Here is a 19484-nt window from a genome sequence, read left to right as displayed (position 1 = left end):
TAAAAGAGATCTTAAAACACACCTTTTTAGCTTTGCTTTTCCTTTGGGTGATTTTTAGTCGGTCAGTTTTTGTTATTCTTTTGTTTTTTTATCCGCTTATGTTTGTGTAGTAAATATTTACGTTTTTATTTTCATTGATTTTATTAGTAATTTTCCTTTGAAGCACATTGCGTTGTTGCATTCCATTTCTGAAATGAATAAAGCCTGATTTGATTTGATTTGCTGCAACATCTGAGCTCAATTAATTCTCTCTCCATATGTCTGTCACTCTCTCTTTCCCCCCCCTCTCTCTTTCTCAGTCTTCCAGTCTTCCAGTCTTTGAGTGATTGTTTGCAGTAGAAATTAAGCTCCATAGTTTAGATGGCATGGCCCCATCAGTGGGGTAAGAGAGAGAAACAGTGAGAGAGATAATTAGAGAGAACTGGGCTAGACATTAAAGGACAAAACCACAAAACAAGAACCTTAGAGACGAATAGTCTGTCACTGTCGTCAAGGCAACCGGAAGAAAGGAGAGGAGAGATAGGGGAGGAGGGTGAAACAGAGAGTGAAAGTTTTTTCAAAGAGGACCTGAGCTGTCTGTGTGTAATGTCAGTTCCGTGGTCTGCTTTGTGAGGGTGTTTCAATACTGAGTAAATCGCGTTCTGCATCCCAAATGGCACCCTATTTCCTATATAGTGTACTACTTTTGACCATACACTACATTGGGAAAGGGTTGCTATTTGGGATTTAGACAAAGGTTCTTTCAGCAGAGTTATTGAGTTTCTACAGGATAGGGATGATGGAGTAACAACAGGGGGTGAGTTGCAGACAGGCAGAGCAGAGACTCATTATTCGCCTCCCAAGTGGCGCAGCGGTCTAAGGCACTGCATTGCAGTGTTGCGGTGTCACTACAGCCTGGGGTTTGAACCCAGACTGTGTCACAACCGACCGTGAGTCCCATAGGGCGGCGCACAATTGGCCCAGTGTTGTCCGGGCTAGGGGAGGGTTTGGCTGGGGGGGCTTTACTTGGCTCATCGTGCTCTAGTGACTCCTTGTGGCGGGCCAGGCGGCTGCAAGCTGACACTAGTTGTCAGTTGAACGGTGTTTCCTCCGACACATTGGTGCAGCTGGCTTCCGGGTTAAGCGAGCGGGTGTTAAGAAGCGCTGCATGACTCGACCTTCGCCTCTCCCGAGCCCGTTGGGGAGTTGCAGTGATGAGACAAGATCACAATTGGATATCACAAAATTGGGGAGAAAAAGGGGGTAAAATAAAAAAATAAATGTGTGGATATATTCAAAAATAGAAAGAAATCTCATTATTCAACATTATTCAATATAAGCCCGAATGTGACCTGAACAGTTAAGCAAGCCGCTTTTTTATGAGCATGCAATTACAACCTTACTGAATGGTTTAACAGTCAGTCTCCTCCCTTGTATCCTCTCATCAGTACCCTTTATGGAAAAAACACAAGATTTCACATGGAAAATCACATGATTTCACAGGGGACATTTCCATGTTTTGACATGTGAAATCATGTTAAACCATGTGTTTTCGAACACTTATATTTCACATATGGATTTTCACAGGTGATGCCCTGGAAACAAAAATGTGTTGTTAAGGTACACTCACAGTACTTTTTGCATACAGTTGAAGTCGGAAGTTTACATACACTTAGGTTGGAGTCATTAAAACTCGTTTTTCAACCACTCCACAAATTTCTTGTTAACAAACTATAGTTTTGGCAAGTCGGTTAGGACATCTACTTTGTGCATGACACAAGTAATTTGTCCAACAATTGTTTACAGACAGATTATTTCACTTATAATTCACTGTATCACAATTCCAGTGGGTCAGAAGTGTACATACATTAAGTTGACTGTGCCTTTAAACAGCTTGGAAAATTCCATAAAACGATGCCATGGCTTTAGAAGCTTCTGATAGGCTAATTGGCATCATTTGAGTTAATTGGAGGTGTACCTGTGGATGTATTTCAAGGCCTACCTTCAAACTCAGTGCCTCTTTGCTTGACATCATGGGAAAATCAAAAGAAATCAACCAAGACCTCAGAAAAAACATTGTAGACCTCCACAAGTCTGGTTCATCCTTGGGAGCGATTTCCAAACGTCTGAAGGTACCACGTTCATCTGTACAAACAATAGTACGCAAGTATAAACACCATGGGACCATGCAGCCGTCATACCGCTCAGGAAAGAGACACGTTCTGTCTCCTAGAGATGAATGTACTTTGATGCGAAAAGTGAAAATCAATCCCAGAACAACACCAAAGGACCTTGTGAAGATGCTGGAGGAAACAGGCACAAAAGTATCTACAGTATATCCAAAGTAAAACAAGTCCTATATCAACATAACCCGAAAGGCCGCTCAGCAAGGAAGAAGCCATTGCTCCAAAACCGCCATAAAAAAACCAGACTATGGTTTGCACCCGCACATGGGGATAAAGATTGTACTATTTGGAGAAATGTCCTCTGGTCTGATGAAACAAAAATAGAACTGTTTGGCCATAATGACCATCGTTATATTTGGAGGAGAAAGGGGGAGGCATGCAAGCCGAAGAACACCATCCCAACCGTGAAGCACGGGGGTGGCAGCATCATGTTGTGGGGGTGCTTTGCTGCAGGAGGGACTGGTGCACTTCACAAAATAGATGGCATCACGAGGAAGGACATTTATGTGGATATATTGAAGCAACATCTCAAGACATCAGTCAGGAAGTTAAAGCTTGGTCGCAAATGGGTCTTCCAAATGGACAATGACCCCAAGCATACTTCCAAAGTTGTAGCAAAAGGGCTTAAGGACAACAAAGTCAAGGTATTGGAGTGGCTATCACAAATCCCTGACCTCAATACCATAGAATATTTGTGGGCAGAACTGAAAATGCATGAGCGAGCAAGGAGGCCTACAAACCTGACTCAGTTACACCAGCTCTGTCAGGAGGAATGGGCCAAAATTCACCCAACTTATTGTGGGAAGCTTGTGGAAGGCTACCCGAAAAGTTTGACCCAAGTTAAACAATTTAAAGGCAATGCTACCAAATACTAATTGAGTGTATGTAAACTTCTGACCCACTGGGAATGTGATGAAAGAAATAAAAGCTGAAAGAAATAATTCTCTCTACTATTATTCTGACATTTCACATTCTTAAAATAAAGTGGTGATCCTAACTGACCTAAAACAGGGAATTTTTTACTAGGATTAAAATGTCAGGAATTGTGAAAAACTGAGTTTAAATGTATTTGGCTAAGGTGTAGGGTAACTTCTGACTTCAACTGTACATATTTGACCCACTTTGTTGTGTATGTTTATTTATACAGTAATTATTATTCAACATGTTCTTACCTGGGATTTGAACTCACAACCTCTGTGGTTCACAGCATTCTGACCTTCCTGCCAAGCCACAATATCTGTGTCAGTAACGCATTTCACCTATATTCCTACACTTTAAACTTCAAAGTAAATCTCAGCGTTGTTGAAAATACTCTCAAGAAAAACTATTATATTTATCATAGTGATTCAGGAGTATCATTAAACCAGAATAATAATAAAATTGTTGAGATAAGTAAATTAAATCAATGTTGAGAGAATAGTCAGATTAACTAAAATAGCAGTCAGATGGCACACTGTTGCTAAGTGCAGAGATGAATTATAGGTGAGGAATGTTTAGGGGGATGCTACAGACTTGATGGTGCAGCATAAAGACCAGCAACTCCAGAAGTTGTGACCTCAAATTCCAGATTGGTCATAGTTTAGCAGAACAGTGATAACACATAGAATTGCACATTTGTGTGTTCCAAAACCATGTTTTCACATGTGAAATGTCATATATGAATGGTTCCAAAAACACGTTTTCACATGTGAATTGTCACGTGTAGTGTTCCAAAAACATGTTTTCACATGTGAAATGTCACATAAGAGCTCGATTCGCTCTTATGTAGCAAAACATAAAATTGTGTTTTTTACAATGGGTAAAAGTAAAGACTCAAAGCTAGAAAATTGTATATCATATAATACAGTTGAGGGACAATGCGAAAGTAATTCTGCTAAGAAAGTTGATAAACTTGTAACCTCACTTTTGAGAAAATGGTTATTCAATATTTTGGTACACCTGCTGGAGAGATCTTCTTTGTCTACACCCATTCAGCATTGTTCACACCCTCTTAACTTTAGCCCCACCCATCTCTTTAAGGATTCACAAGTACCAAACAACCAAGGATTTCAAGACTATAAGCTGGTTTATACTACGGGCATGTTCGTAAATTCAATCTGGAGAGCCAGAGTGTGCTCAGAGTGTGCTCTGGGTGTTCGTAAACTCAGAGCATTCAGAGCACACATTGGACGCTCTGGCCGAACAGTGGGGTTGATCCGAGCGTTCTGACCTAACAACAGCAGTCAAGCACCCAAGCTAACTGGATAATGTTGGCTAGCTTACTAGCTACTTCCAGACACAAATGAGAGAACAGCTCACTCTGACCATTTTACTCGCCCTAGCAGAGCTGTTTAGGCTGTTTTTATGTTACCCAGCGTGTTGGTGACTGCAACTGTGCTGCTGGCAATAATTCTGCTTTTTTTGCCAACGTTTACTGACACCAGCCATATTCAACGGGTGTTGAGCGTTCGTAAATTTGTCAGTTATTCTGCACTCTGGCACACTCAGATGAGTGCTCTGAAATCGGAGTAGATAGCCAGAGCGAATTTACCAGCTACACTACCGGTCAAATGTTTTAGAACACCTACTCATTCAAGGGTTTTGCTTTATTTTTATTACTTTCTACAGTGTAGAATAATAGTGAAGACATCACAACTATGAAATAACACATATGGAATCATGAAGTAACCAAAGAAGTGTTAAATAAATCTAAATATATTTTATAATTGAGATTCTTCAAATAGCCACCCTTTTTCTTGATGACAGCTTTGCACACTCTTGGCATCCTCTCAACCAGCTTCATGAGGTAGTCACCTAGAATGCATTTCAATTAACAGGTGTGCCTTATTAAATGTTTTTTTAATGGAATTTATTTCCTTCTTAATGCGTTTGAGCCTATCAGTTGTGTTGTGACAAGGTAGGGGGGTATACAGAATATTTGGTAAAAGACCAAGTCCAAATAATGGCAAGAACAGCTCAAATAAGCAAAGAGAAACGACAGTTCATCATTACTTTAAGACATGAAGGTCAGTCAATCTGGAAAATGTCAAGAACTTCAAATGTTTCCTCAAGTGCTGTCGCAAAAACCAAGCGCTATGATGAAACTGGCTCTCATGAGGACTGCCACAGGAATGGAATACCCAGAGTTACCTCTGCTGCAGAGAATAAGTTAATTATAGTTACCAGCCTCAGAAATTGCAGCCCAAATAAATGCTTCACAGCGTTCAAGTAACAGACACATCTCAACATCAACTGTTCAGAGGAGACTGTGTGGTTGAATTGCTGCAAAGAAGCCACTACCAAAAGACACCAATAATAATAATAAGAAAAGACTTGCTTGGGCCAAGAAACACAAGCAATTGACATTAGACCAGTGAAAATGTGTCGTTTGGTCTGGAGTCGAAATTGGAGATTTTTGGTTCCAACCGCCATGTCTTTGTGAGACGCGGTGTGCATGAACGGATGATCTCCGCATGTGTATTTCCCACCATAAAGCATGGAGGAGGAGGTGTTATGGTGTGGGAGTGCTTTTCTGGTGACACTGTCCGTGATTTATTTAGAATTTAAGGCACATTTAACCAGCATGGCTAACACAGCATTCTGCAGCGATACACCATCCCATCTGGTTTGGGCTTAGTGGGACAATCATTTGTTTTTCAACAGGACAATGACCCAACACACCTCCAGGCTGTGTAAGGGCTATTTTACCAATGAGGAGAGTGATGGAGTGCTGCATCAGATGACCTCCACAATCCCCCGACCTCAACCAAATTTAGATGGCTTGGGATGAGTTGGACCGCAGAGTGAAGGAAAAGCAGCCAACAAGTGCTCAGCATATGTGGGAAGTCCTTCAAGACTGTTGGAAAAACATTCCAGGTGAAGCTGGTTGAGAGAATGCCACGAGTGTGCAAAGCTGTCACCAAGGCAAATGGTGGCTATTTGAACAATCTCAAATTTCAAATATATTTTGATTTGATTTAACACTTTTTTTGGTTACTGCATGATTCCATATCTGTTATTTCATAGTTTTGATGTCTTCACTATTATTCTACCATGTAGAAAATAGCAAAAATAAAGAAAGCCATTGAATGAGTAGGTGTTCTGAAACTAGTGAACGGTGGTAGTGTAGGTCTATTGACAGTTGTCGCAGTGACATCATGAACATTCTATTGAAATGGTTACTTGCATAGTGGAGTCTTTTGTTTAGACATGTAGCTAGCTAGCTAGCTAAACAATTAACCATAATCCCAACTCATAACGTTACTACCCTGCATGTATCTGCAACACCACTGCAGTACTACGATGTGATATCTTTCAAAAAAGCCACGTTTGACCGGATTACCTACACATACTGACCAGCTCATTTTATAGACAGAAGCGTGCTACATGGCAGACCAATCCGAACTCATCTCTCGCCATGTCCAGCCCATCCTTTATCTCAGCCAATCATAGTTTAGGGGAAAGTTCCTGTCTTTTTCTCTGGTTAAACCAACTAGGCTCGTAATTTAACAATTTTATTTATATTTACAGATGGCATACAAGTTTGTTATTAAGGCACATGAAAGTTCACATGTTCCAGAAGACCTTTCTGCCCCAAAAAACCTTTCTGCCATAAAAATAAAAAAGTTTACACAATCAAATGGCTCTCCTGTGAAGTAGTTACGCGCAACATAGGCCTAGTTTCTTGAAATGAGTCACAAATTAACTTGGCATGCCTCACTTGCAATTTAATTAAAACTTATAGGATACTTTAGATGTGCTTATGGCACACTGTTAACATTTTCTTTTAATTTTATAGGAAGTTACCAGGTATTGAGTTGCGGTGAAAATAGTGGAAACAACTTTTAATGTATTTCTACAGCTGAACTGTATTTTGTTAGTAAATATACAACAACAAACGTTATTCAGGAAGTACACAGAAAATCCAATTGTAATTCAATACTGGAAAATTTGGAATTGGGTTCACATTCTGAATTGACTGTAATTGACCTCAACATTGGTTAGCACACTTAGGACACAACCACATCGAGGATTGAACTCACAAACACGTGGATGCCAGCAACCTGAATTTCCTGCTTCACCACCAGGTCTGTGGGCATGACAGAGATTGGCCACAGATTTAACGGCAACATTACAATTCTGTACTTTACAAAAATGCCCAGAATCAATTAAATAATTGTGGGATTATCTGACAACACCAACTAAAAGTAGCAGTGCTCAGGAACACTTGACATTTATCTTAATGCAGCTCCGTGCAGCCAATGGCAATTTCCGCTTCAGGTATAATTCCTGGAGACACTTGTGGATTTGTTTCACCTCTGACACCACCAAGCGGGTGTCTGCTAGGGCAGATCTAATATAATCTAGCTTTAAGTGTGCATAAACGCTCTCGGTATTTGAACTTGCTACCTTTTGGTCTGGCGTGCATTAATGCCTGGTTATTTGTTACCAAGAACATACAGTATATCCACACACTTAAAAAAATATGAGTACATTTACGATACAGTGTTGTTCCCTGGTGTACAAAAAGGTCAAAGGTACACATAGGTACCTTCAGAGGTACACATAGGAACTCACATGGTACTGTTAGGTACCTTTTCAGGGTACATTTGTGGATAATCTAGTATAATGGTAAGTTTTTCTTCCCAATATATTATATTAAATATAAAGCTGCTGTGGGAATTTACCAGTTGGGTGCGTTCACATTCTTTGAAATTGTTGGGAAATGACAATCGGCTAATGGCCAACCAGCTGTGTATTTGGTAAATTCAGTTGTATTTGGTAAATTCCCACTTCCCACTTGGTTACACTCATTACTACACTTTGAAATGTAGGTGGGGGCAATGTGCTGGTGGGGGCTCATTAGGATATTTGGGAGCATCTGTTCTATTTTTGCCAACCGTCAGTGGAAATGTTGCACCTGTTTAAGTGGTTTTATGTTCAGCACCTCTTTTTATATTGTCAGATCTGCAATCTTTGTAAGAATTTGTGACAGTCAAGAGCTGCACTATTAACATGTTGCTGTGCATTTTCGAGTAGCTTAATGGCAGCTTCTTCACAGGAAGGTAATGTTTACATTTCAGTAACTTAGGTTTTAGGGTTAGGGTTTTGGGGTTTTTGTAAAATTCACAGCAACTTACTGTAGCTGATCCATCACACTCACTGACCTGATAGTCTGGTAGGAAAGTGAGTATTTCAATTACATGGTGACTGCTATGAAGGAAATATCAAATCAAAATGTATTTGTCACATGCGCTGAATACAACAGTGAAATGCTTACTTACAAGCCCTTAACCAACAATGCAGTTTCAAGAAAATACAAAAAAAAGTAAGAGGTAAAAGTTACAAATAATTAAAGAGCAGCAGTAAAATAACAATAGCGAGGCTATATACAGGGGGTACCAGTACAGAGTCAATGTGCGGGGGAACCGGTGTCAAGATAGAGGTAATATGTACATGTAGGTAGAGTTATTAAAGTGACGATGCATAGATAATAACAGAGTAACAATGCAAATAGTCTGGGTTGTCATTTGATTAGATGTTCATGGCTTGGGGGTAGAAGCTGTTTAGAAGCCTCTTGGACCTAGACTTGGCGCTCCGGTACCGCTTGCCGTGTGGTAGCAGAGAGAACAGTCTATGACTAGGGTAGCTGGAGTCTTTGACAATTTTTAGGGCCTTCCTGTGACGCCGCCTGGTATAGAGGTACAGGATGGCAGGAAGCTTTGCCCTGGTGATGTACTCGGCCATACACACTGCTAGAGGTCGACCGATTAATCGGAATGGCCGATTTAATTAGGGCCGATTTCAAGTTTTCATAACAATCGGAAATCGGTATTTTTGGACACCGATTTGGGAGATTTTTAAAAATGTTTTTACAATTATTATTATTATTGTTTACACCTTTATTTAACAAGGCAAGTCAGTTAAGAACACATTCTTATTTTCAATGACGGCCTAGGAACGGTGGGTTAACTGCCTTGTTCAGGGGCAGAACGACAGATTTTTACCTTGTTAGTCCAACGCTCTAACAACCTGCCTTACATTGCACTCCACGAGGAGCCTGCGTGGCAGGCTGACTACCTGTTACGCGAGGGCAGCAAGAAGCCAAGGTAAGTTGCTAGCTAGCATTAAACTTATAAAAAACAATCAATCTTCACATAGTCACTAGTTATCTACACATGGTTGATGATATTACTAGTTTATCTAGCATGTCCTGCGTTGCATATAATTCATGTGGTGCCTGTTAATTTCTCATCGAATCACAGCTTACTTCACCAAACGGGTGATGATTTAGCACTGTCGTTGCACCTAACCATAAACGTCAATGACTTTCTTTAAAATCAATACACAAGTATATAGTTTTTAAACCTGCATATTTTGTTAATATTGCCTGCTAACATGAATTTCTTATAATTAGGGAAATTGTGTCACTTCTCTTGCATTCCGTGCAAGCAGTCAGGGTATATGCAGCATTTTGGGCCGCCTGGCTCGTTGCGAACTGTGTGAAGTCCATTTATTCTTAACAAAGACCGTAATTAATTTGCCAGAATTGTACATAATTATGACATAACATTGAAGGTTGTACAATGTAACAGCAATATTTAGACTTAGGGATGCTACCCGTTAGATAAAATACGGAACGGTTCCGTATTTCACAGAAAGAATAAACGTTTTGTTTTCGAAATGATAGTTTCCGGATTCGACCATATTAACTAACCTCCAGACGCCAAAATACGTAATGGTTCCGTATTTCACTGAAAGAATATACGTATTGTTTTCGAAATTATAGTTTCCCAAATTTGACCTTATTAATGACCAAAGGCTCGTATTTCTGTGTGTTATTATGTTATAATTAAGTCTATGACTTGATATTTGATAGAGCAGTCTGACTGAGCGATGGTAGGCAGCAGCAGGCTCATAAGCATTCATTCAAACAGCACTTTCGTGCGTTTGCCAGCAGCTCTTCGCAATTCTTCAAGCATTGAGCTGTTTATGACTTCAAGCCTATCAACTCCCGAGATTAGGCTGGTGGAACCGATGTGAAATGGCTAGCTAGTTAGCAGGGTGCGCGCTAATAGCGTTTCAATCGATGGCGTCACTCGCTCTGAGACTTGGAGTAGTTGGTAGGGGCGAGGAGAGGGACGGAAGCTATACTGTTACACGGACAATACTAATGTGCCTATAAGAACATACAGTAGTCAAAGGTATATGAAATACAAATGCTATAGATAGAAATAGTCCTATAATAACTACAACCTAAAACTTCTTACCTGGGAATATTGAAGACTCATGTTAAAAGGAACCACCAGCTTTCATATGTTCTCATGTTCTGAGCAAGGAACTTAAACGTTAGCTTTTTTACATGGCACATATTGCACTTTTACTTTCTTCTCCAACACTTTGTTTTTGCATTATTTAAACCAAATTGAACATGTTTCATTATTTATTTGTGGCTAAATTGATTTTATTGATGTATTATATTAAGTTAAAATAAGTGTTCATTCAGTATTGTTTTAATTGTCATTATTACAACAAAAAATAAACATCGGCCGATTAATCGGTATCGACATTTTTGGGCCTCCAATAATCGGTATTGGTATCAGCGTTGAAAAATCATAATCGGTCGACCTCTACACACTACCCTCTGTAGTGCCTTGTGGTCGGAGGCCCAGCAGTTGCCATACCAGGCAGTGATGCAACCCTTCAGGACGGCCTCAATGGTGCAGCTTTAAAACCTTTTGAGGATCTGAGGACAAATGCCAAATCTTTTCAGTCTCCTAATGGGGAATTGGTTTTGTCGTGCCCTCTTCACGACTGTCTTGGTGTGCTTGGACCAGGTTAGTTTGTTGGTGATGTGGACGCCAAGGAACTTGAAGCTGTCAACCTGCTCCACTACAGCCCTGTCGATGTGAATGGGGGCATGCTCGGTCCTCCTTTTCCTATAGTCCACAATCAACTCCTTTGTCTTGATCACATTGAGGGAGAGGTTGTTGTCCTTGCACCACACGGTCAGGTCTCTGACCTCCTCCCTATAGGATGTCTCATTGTTGTCAGTGATCAGGCCTACCACTGTTGTGTCATCGGCAAACTTAATGATGGTGTTGGAGTCGTGCCTGGCCGTGCAGTCATGAGTGAACAGGGAGTACAGGAGCGGACTGAGCATGCATCCCAGAGGGGCCCCCATGTTGCAAATCAGCGTGGCAGATGTGTTGTTACCTACCCTTACCACCTGGTGGTGGCCAGTAAGGAAGCCCAGGATCCAATTGCAGAGGGAGGTTTTTAGTCCCAGGGTCCTTAGCTTAGTGATGAGCTTTGATGGCACTATGGTGTTGAACACTGAGCTGTATTCAATGAATAGTATTCTCACACAGGTGATCTGTTTGTTCAGGTGTGAAAGGGCAGTGTGGAGTGCAATAGAGATTGCATCATCTGTCGATCTGTTTGGGCGGTATGCAAATTGGAGTGGGACTAGGGTTTCTGGGATAATGGTGTTGATATGAGCCATGACCAGCCTTTCAAAGAACTTCATGGCTACAGATGTAAGTGCTATGGGTCGGTAGTCATTTAGGCAGATTACCTTAGTGTTCTTGGGCACAGGGACTATGGTGGTCTGCTTGAAACAGTATTACGGACTCACACAGGGAGAGGTTGAAAATGTCAGTGAAGACAATTGCCCGTTGGTCAGTGCATGCTCAGAGTACACGTCCTGCTAATCTGTCTGGCCCTGTGGCCTTGTGATCGTTGACCTGTTTAAAGTTCTTACATCGGCTGCGGAGAGAGTGATCACACAGTCGTCCGGAACAGCCAATGCTCTCATGCATGTTTCAGTGTTACTTGCCTCGAAGCGAGCATAGAAGTTATTTAGCTCGTCTAGTAGACTCGTGTCACTGGGCAGCTCTCGGTTGTGCTTCCCTTTTTAGTCTGTAATAGTTTGCAAGCCCTGCCACATCCGACGTATGATTCGATCTTAGTCATGTATTGACACTTTGCCTGTTTGATGATTTGTCGGAGGGCATAGTGAGATTTCTTATAAGGTTCTGGTTTAGAGTCCCGCTCCTTGAAAGCGGCAGCTCTACCCTTTAGCTCAGTGTGAATGTTGCCTGTAATCCATGGCTTCTGGTTGAGGTATGTATGTACAGTCACAGTGGGGACAACGTCATCGATGCACTTATTGATGAAGCCAGTGACTGATGTGGTGTACTCCTCAATGCCATCGGAAGAATCCCGGAACATATTCCAGTCTGTGCTAGAAAAATAGTCCTGTAGCTTAGAATTTGCTTAATCTGACCACTGTTTTATTGACCGAGTAACTGGTGCTTCCTGCTTTCATTTTTGCTTGTAAGCAGGAATCAGGAGGATAGAATAATGGTCAGATTTGCCAAATGGAGGGCGAGAGAGAGTTTGTACGCATCTCTGTGTGTGGAGAAAAGGTGGTCTTGTCACGTTTCCTTAAGGGCATGGAGAAGGGGCAGAGTCAAGAGCAGGAGACTGAGGTCCAATAGTGCCGAAGTTTATTTCCACCGAAACAAAGGTGATCAATAGGCACAGGGTGCGCACAACACCCAAACGGAAAAGGTTATCCAAAAATGATAACGCACAGGGCGCAGCCCGGCAATAAAAATATAGAATGCACCACGCTGAAAACACAAAACAGCGTACACAAAATCACTGCCCGTCGACATACAAATAATCCTGCACGAATACAGAACACAAAGGAACAAACTAAATACCCCCCCCCCCCCCCCCACTAATGACAGACAAGAAACAGGTGCGGACCTAGACAGACAAAAACCAAAGAACACAGAAACATAGATCGGTGGCAGCTAGTTGACCGGCGACAACGACCGCCGAGCGCCGCCCGACCGAGGAGGGGTGCCATCTTCTGTGGATTCTGTGACAGGTCTGGAGTTTTTTTCCATCTGGTTTCACATTTAACATGCTGATAGAAATTAGGTCAAATTAATTTAAGTTTGCTTGCATTAAAGTCCCCGTCTGCTAGTAGTGCCACCTCTGGATGAGTGTTTTCCTGTCTGCTTATGGCGGTATACAGCTCATTCCATCACGGTCTGTGATGGTATGTAGACAGCTAAAAAAAATACAGATGAAAACTCGCTAGGTAGATGGTGTGTTCTACAGCTTATCATGAGATACTCTACCTCAGGCGAGCAAAACCTTGAGACTTCCTTAGATATCGTACACCAGTTGTTAAGATATTGCAGTTTTTAATGTCCTGTTTGTAGGATATACATGCTCTTAGTCCATCCCATTTATTTTCCAACGATTGAATGTTGGCTAACAGTACAGGTGGCAAAGGCAGATTAGCCACTCGTTGCCTGATCCTCGAAAGGCTCCCCGATCTCCTTCTGCGAAATCTCAGTTTCCTTCTCCTGCGAATGACGGGGATAAGGGCCTGTTCGGGTGTTTGGAGTATATCTTTCCCATCCGACTTGGCAGCCATCCTCTCCAGAACCATCATCATTGTGTGGTTGTGTACAATCTTTCATTTATGAACAGAGCAGATTAACTAGGATGACATTCCTACTTATGGGAGGCCAAAAAGAGCTAGCTGAAAGCCATGCCTCAAATTATCCACACCTGCAATCTTCTAATAGGCTGCCACTTTTACAGTATGCTGCCTATCAGCAATTGATGTGCATGTTGTCAACAGAAGAGTCGGTGAAGGCTCAGTAGGTTACTGGCAAGATTTCTAGTGGCAGCAAGTGTGCTGTAGGTTACATGCAACATTTTGCCAGTAAGTTCGTGTAACTTTTACAATAACTTACTGACAAGTAGTTTCCAGTTAAGCAATTACAAAATCACAGCAACTTTTGGCTACAAGTTGACATTAAGTTACTGTAAAATGCACAATAAGCTCTTCCCAGTGCAGCTCATTACTGACACATACTCTTTAAATGTTTGCAGAACACACAGTGTCAAAGGAGGTGCTCTACTTGCATTGGCATAACATCAAACACTTAAACTGCTACAACACTTCAACTGAGGGTTGGCACAAATACACATCTATTTGACCACGCCCCCAAATATGCTAATGCACCTACCAGTACATTGCCCCCACCTATCAACGCGCAGTAATGATCGTACCTTATATTCAAAATATTGGGTAGAAAAATTGCCCTTTATACTTACAAGGTACCAAACTGTACCATGTGAGTTCATATGTGTGGCCTACCTGTGAAGTGTACTTTTGGCCTTTGTATACCCCAGGGAACAACACTGTAGTGTAACATAACCATACCCTTATTTTTTTCAGTATGTTCCAAGCAATTAGTATGAACCTGGTGGGACTGCAGAAACTTGGATTTCCTGCATGAGATCACGTGTGCACATGTGAAATTCATGTGTTTTTTTCCATAGAGGATATCTGGAGACAATCTCATACATATTGTCCCCACCCCACAGTAACCCATAACTCTTAATAACCTGTCCCCTACCCCACCCCACAGTATCTAACCCTTTTTGACCCCCCGTGCCCCCCTTTACTGACCTGTCTCCCTTCCTCCCTCCCCTCCACCCTCCCCCCCTCTTCTCCTCAGTATATAGAGACCATCTCGACACGGCAGAGTGACATGCAGAAGTTCATCGCTGACGGCTGCAGAGAGGCCCTCCTTGAGGAGAAGAGACGATTCTGCTTCCTGGTCGACAAACACTGCACGTTCTCTTACCATGTCACCACCTTCCACGAGAAGGTACTGCAGTACTGCACGCAAGGGTCCTTTAGTTAACCTTTAGTCCTTTAGTTCTTGAGTCCTTTAGTTAACCTTTAGTCCTTTAGTTAACCTTGTCTTAAAGGTAGACTCAAAGATATGGCATCATCATACACAGCGGGGAGAATTCACATCATCAACAACAGAATTTAAATCCACCAGAACGGACACTATTGGTTGTCCCAGATTTGTGCCCTCCCTTGAGGTTGATATGGCTGAGATGCTACGTGTTGTTCAGTACTGCAACCCCTGCTCCTCCTAACCTGGCCATATAAGTCAGTGGTTACCAGTATTGGGATGAGTTACTTGGAAAAGTAATACATTACATATCACTTGTTATATTTAACACAAGTAACATGTTACTTTACAATATTACTTTGTGTGGAACGTAACGCGTTCTTTCATGAAAAACATCTCTAAATCTCACTGTTTGTTTGAATGTTGCGGGAGCAAGGCAAGCAGCGTGCGCTTTACCAAAGATAGGCTATTTACTAGCTCAGGTTTCATCACTAGTTTCTCCTTAAATCTGTGGCGCTGTTTTCCTGTGCTAGACTTCAAGTGCTGCGCTATATATGGTATGCTTGATTAGCTATATATAGAGTAGGCTTACATCGGTACAGCTTTCCTATCTTTTCATTCAAAATCTTTCTTTCAAGCCGCCAGTTCTGGTTATAAACCACAAGTACAGTCGTGGCCAAAAGTTTTGAGAATGACACAAATATTAATTTTCACAAAGTCTGCTGCCTCAGTTTGTATGATGGCAATTTGCATATACTCCAGAATGTTATGAAGAGTGATCAGATGAATTGCAATTAATTGCAAAGTCCCTCTTTACCATGCAAATGAACTGAATCCCCCCAAAAACATTTCCACTGCATTTCAGCCCTACCACAAAAGTACCAGCTGACATCATGTCAGTGATTCTCTCGTTAACACAGGTGTGAGTGTTGACGAGGACAAGGTTGGAGATCACTCTGTCATGCTGATTGAGTTTGAATAACAGACTGGAAGCTTTAAAAGGAGGGTGGTGCTTGGAATCATTGTTCTTCCTCTGTCATTGTTCTTCCTCTGTCAATCATGGTTAACTGCAAGGAAACACGTGCCGTCATCATTGCTTTGCACAAAAAGGGCTTCACAGGCAAGGATATTGCTGCCAGTAAGATTGCATCTAAATCAACCATTTATCGGATCATCAACAACTTCAAAGAGAGCGGTTCAATTGTTGTGAAGAAGGCTTCAGGGCGCCCAAGAAAGTCCAGCAAGCGCCAGGACCATCTCCTAAAGTTGATTCAGCTGCGGGATCGGCGCACCATCGGTACAGAGTTTGCTCAGGAATGGCAGCAGGCAGGTGTGAGTGCATCTGCACGCACAGTGAGGCGAAGACTTTTGGAAGATGGCCTGGTGTCAAGAAGGGCAGCAAAGAAACCACTTCTCTCCAAGAAAAACATCAGGGACAGACTGATATTCTGCAAAAGGTACAGGGATTGGACTGCTGAGGATTGGGGTAAAGTCATTTTCTCTGATGAATCCCCTTTCCGATTGTTTGGGGCATCCGGAAAAAAGCTTGTCCGGAGAAGACAAGGTGAGCTCTACCATCAGTCCTGTGTCATGCCAACAGTAAAGCATCCTGAGACCATTCATGTGTGGGATTGCTTCTCAGCCAAGGGAGTGGGCTCACTCACAATTTTGCCTAAGAAGACAGCCATGAATAAAGAATGGTACCAACACATCCTCCAAGAGCAGCTTCTCCCAACCATCCGGGGCGGATTGCAGAGGTCTTGAAAAAGAAGCGTCAACACTGCAAATATTGACTCTTTGCATCAACTTCATGTAATTGTCAATAAAAGCCTTTAACTGTCACGTCCTGACCAGTATAGGGGTTATTTGTTATTATAGTTTGGTCAGGACGTGGCAGGGGGTGTTTGTTTTATGTGGTTCAAGGAGTGTTTTGTGTATGTGTTTAGGTAGAGGGGTATTTGATATATTAGTCCGGGGTTTGTTAGTCATTGTTCTATGTTAGTATATTTCTATGTTCTATCTAGTCTTTTGTATTTCTATGTTTTAGTTTATTGGGGTTGGACCTTCAATTGGAGGCAGCTGGTTATTGCTGCCTCTGATTGAGGGTCCTATAATTATGAGTTTGTTTTTCATGGGTTTTTGTGGTCGATTGTTCTTGTTTAGCTGTTTTGCCTGACAAGACTGTCAAGTTCGTTTTGTTTTGTATACGTTGTATGTGTTTTCCTTCTTCACCTAATAAAAAGAAGATGATTGTACATTTTCCCGCTGCGTCTTGGTCTCTACCCTACGACACCCGTGACAGAATCTCCCACCAAACACGGACCAAGCAGCGGAGGAGGGAGCAGCAACAGATGGACTACAAGGAGTACTGGAGTTGGGAGGACATTTTGGAGGGGAAAGGATCCTACACATGGGAGGAGATCCAAGCTGGAATGGATCGCCTGTCATGGAAACAGGTAGAGACAGCGAGGGAGGAACGTCAAAAGTGGAACGAAGAGAAGAGGAACAGTTATATAGGTACGCGGTTGGCAATTAAACCTTAGAGGCAGCCCCAGAATTTTTTTTGGGGGGGGGACACAGGGTTATTGGCTAGGTCAGGTAGACCGGAGCCAAACCACCGTGCTTATTGTGGGGAACAGCGGATCAGAGGAGCACCGTACTATGCGGAAGTGCGCACGATCTCGCCTATGCGCACACACAGTCCGGTGAAAATGATTCCAGCCCCTCGCAAGTGCCATGCTCGAGTGAGCATTCAGGCCGTAGGGGTTGTATGTTCCAGACCGCCAGTAATGCTTCACGGCCCAGTGTATCCTGTTCCCACTCCTCGTACTAGCCCTGTAGTGCGTGTCTCTAGTCTGATACCTCCAGTACCAGCCCCACGTACTAAACTTCCAGTGCGTTAGCCCAGTCCAGTATGTCCTGTTCCCACTCCTCGCACTAGCCTTGGGGTGCGTGTCCCTAGTCTGATAGCTCCAGTACCAGCCCCACGCACTAGGCTTCCAGTGCATCAGCCCAGTCCAACTCGTCCTGTTCCTGCTTCCCGCACTAGCCCTGAGGTGCGTGTCCCCAGTCTGGTATCTCCACTACCAGCCCCACGCATCAGGCTTCCAGTGCGTCAGCCCAGTCCCGAGCTTCCGACGACAGTGACTCGTCCAGAGTGTCCGGCAACAGTGCCTCGTCCAGAACTTCCGGCAACAGTGCCTCGTCCAGAACTTCCGGCAACAGTGCCTCGTCCAGAGCGTCCGGCAACAGTGCCTCGTCCAGAGCGTCCGGCAACGATGCCTCGTCCAGAGCGTCCGGCAACGGTGCCTCGTCCAGAGCGTCCGGCAACGGTGCCTCGTCCAGAGCGTCCGGCAACGGTGCCTCGTCCAGAGCGTCCGGCAACGGTGCCTGTCCAGAGCGTCCGGCAACAGTGCCTCGTCCAGAGCGTCCGGCAACAGTGCCTCGTCCAGAGCGTCCGGCAACAGTGCCTCGTCCAGAGTGTCCGGAACCAAGAGAGACGGCCCACTGTCCGGAGCCAGGGGAGACGGCCCACTGTCCGGAGCCAGGGGAGACGGCCCACTGTCCGGAACCAGGGGAGACGGCCCACTGTCCGGAACCAGGTGAGACGGCCCACTGTCCGGAACCAGGTGAGACGGCCCACTGTCCGGAACCAGGTGAGACGGCCCACTGTCCGGAACCAGGTGAGACGGCCTACTGTCCGGAGCCAGGTGAGACGGCCTACTGTCCGGAGCCAGGTGAGACGGCCTACTGTCCGGAGCCAGGTGAGACGGCCTACTGTCCGGAACCAGGTGAGACGGCCTACTGTCCGGAACCAGGTGAGACGGCCTACTGTCCGGAGCCAGGTGAGACGGCCTACTGTCCGCAACCAGGTGAGACGGCCTACAGTCTGGAGCTCCCAGAGGACAGTCCAGGGTCTTCAGTGACTGGCCTCTGGCAAAGGTATGTAGTGGGGGTGGGTTGGTCAGGTAGGGGATTAAGGCCTGAGCCTAAGCCATCTCCACTGTAGGAGGTTTGGGGAGGGGGGGTGTAGCACAGGAGCCGTCGGTGACGGCAGCCACCCTCCCTTCCCTCCCTTTAGTTTTGTGATTTATTTTTGTTTTGTTAGTCATTGTTCTATGTTAGTATATTTGTATGTTCTATCTAGTCTTTTGTATTTCTATGTTTTAGTTTATTGGGGTTGGACCTTCAATTGGAGGCAGCTGGTTATTGTTGCCTCTGATTGAGGTTCCTATAATTATGAGTTTGTTTTTCATGGGTTTTTGTGGGAGATTGTTCTTGTTTAGCTGTTTTGCCTGACAAGACTGTCAAGTTCGTTTTGTTTTGTATACGTTGTATGTGTTTCCTTCTTCACCTAATAAAAAGAAGATGAGTGTACATTTTCCCACTGCGTCTTGGTCTCTACCCTACGACACCCGTGATATTAACACTTATGAAATGCTTTGTAATTATACTTCAGTATTCCATAGTAACATCTGACAATAATTTCTAAAGACACTGAAGCAGCAAACTTTGTGAAAATTAATATTTGTGTCATTCTCAAGACTTTTGGCCACGACTGTACACAGACCCATAGAGATCAAATCAAATTTTATTG

At 43.3% G+C, this 19484-nt stretch overlaps 1 protein-coding gene across 2 annotated transcripts in view; it reads left to right on the top strand.

Annotated features, from left to right (window-relative positions):
* LOC115152928 (brain-specific angiogenesis inhibitor 1-associated protein 2-like protein 1) overlaps positions 1 to 19484 on the top strand; it is a 66653-nt gene that overhangs the window by 32211 nt on the left and 14958 nt on the right. For both annotated transcript variants that reach the window (XM_029697862.1, XM_029697861.1), the window contains exon 7: positions 14699 to 14851. In XM_029697862.1, the coding sequence (XP_029553722.1) occupies positions 14699 to 14851 (153 nt within the window). The remainder of the gene's footprint in view (positions 1 to 14698; positions 14852 to 19484) is intronic.

This window comes from Salmo trutta, chromosome 18, assembly GCF_901001165.1.
Source record: "Salmo trutta chromosome 18, fSalTru1.1, whole genome shotgun sequence".
Taxonomy (NCBI): Eukaryota; Metazoa; Chordata; class Actinopteri; order Salmoniformes; family Salmonidae; genus Salmo; species Salmo trutta.
The sequence above is the reverse complement of the archived record's forward strand: the minus strand, read 5'-3'. Positions and strand labels throughout refer to the sequence as shown.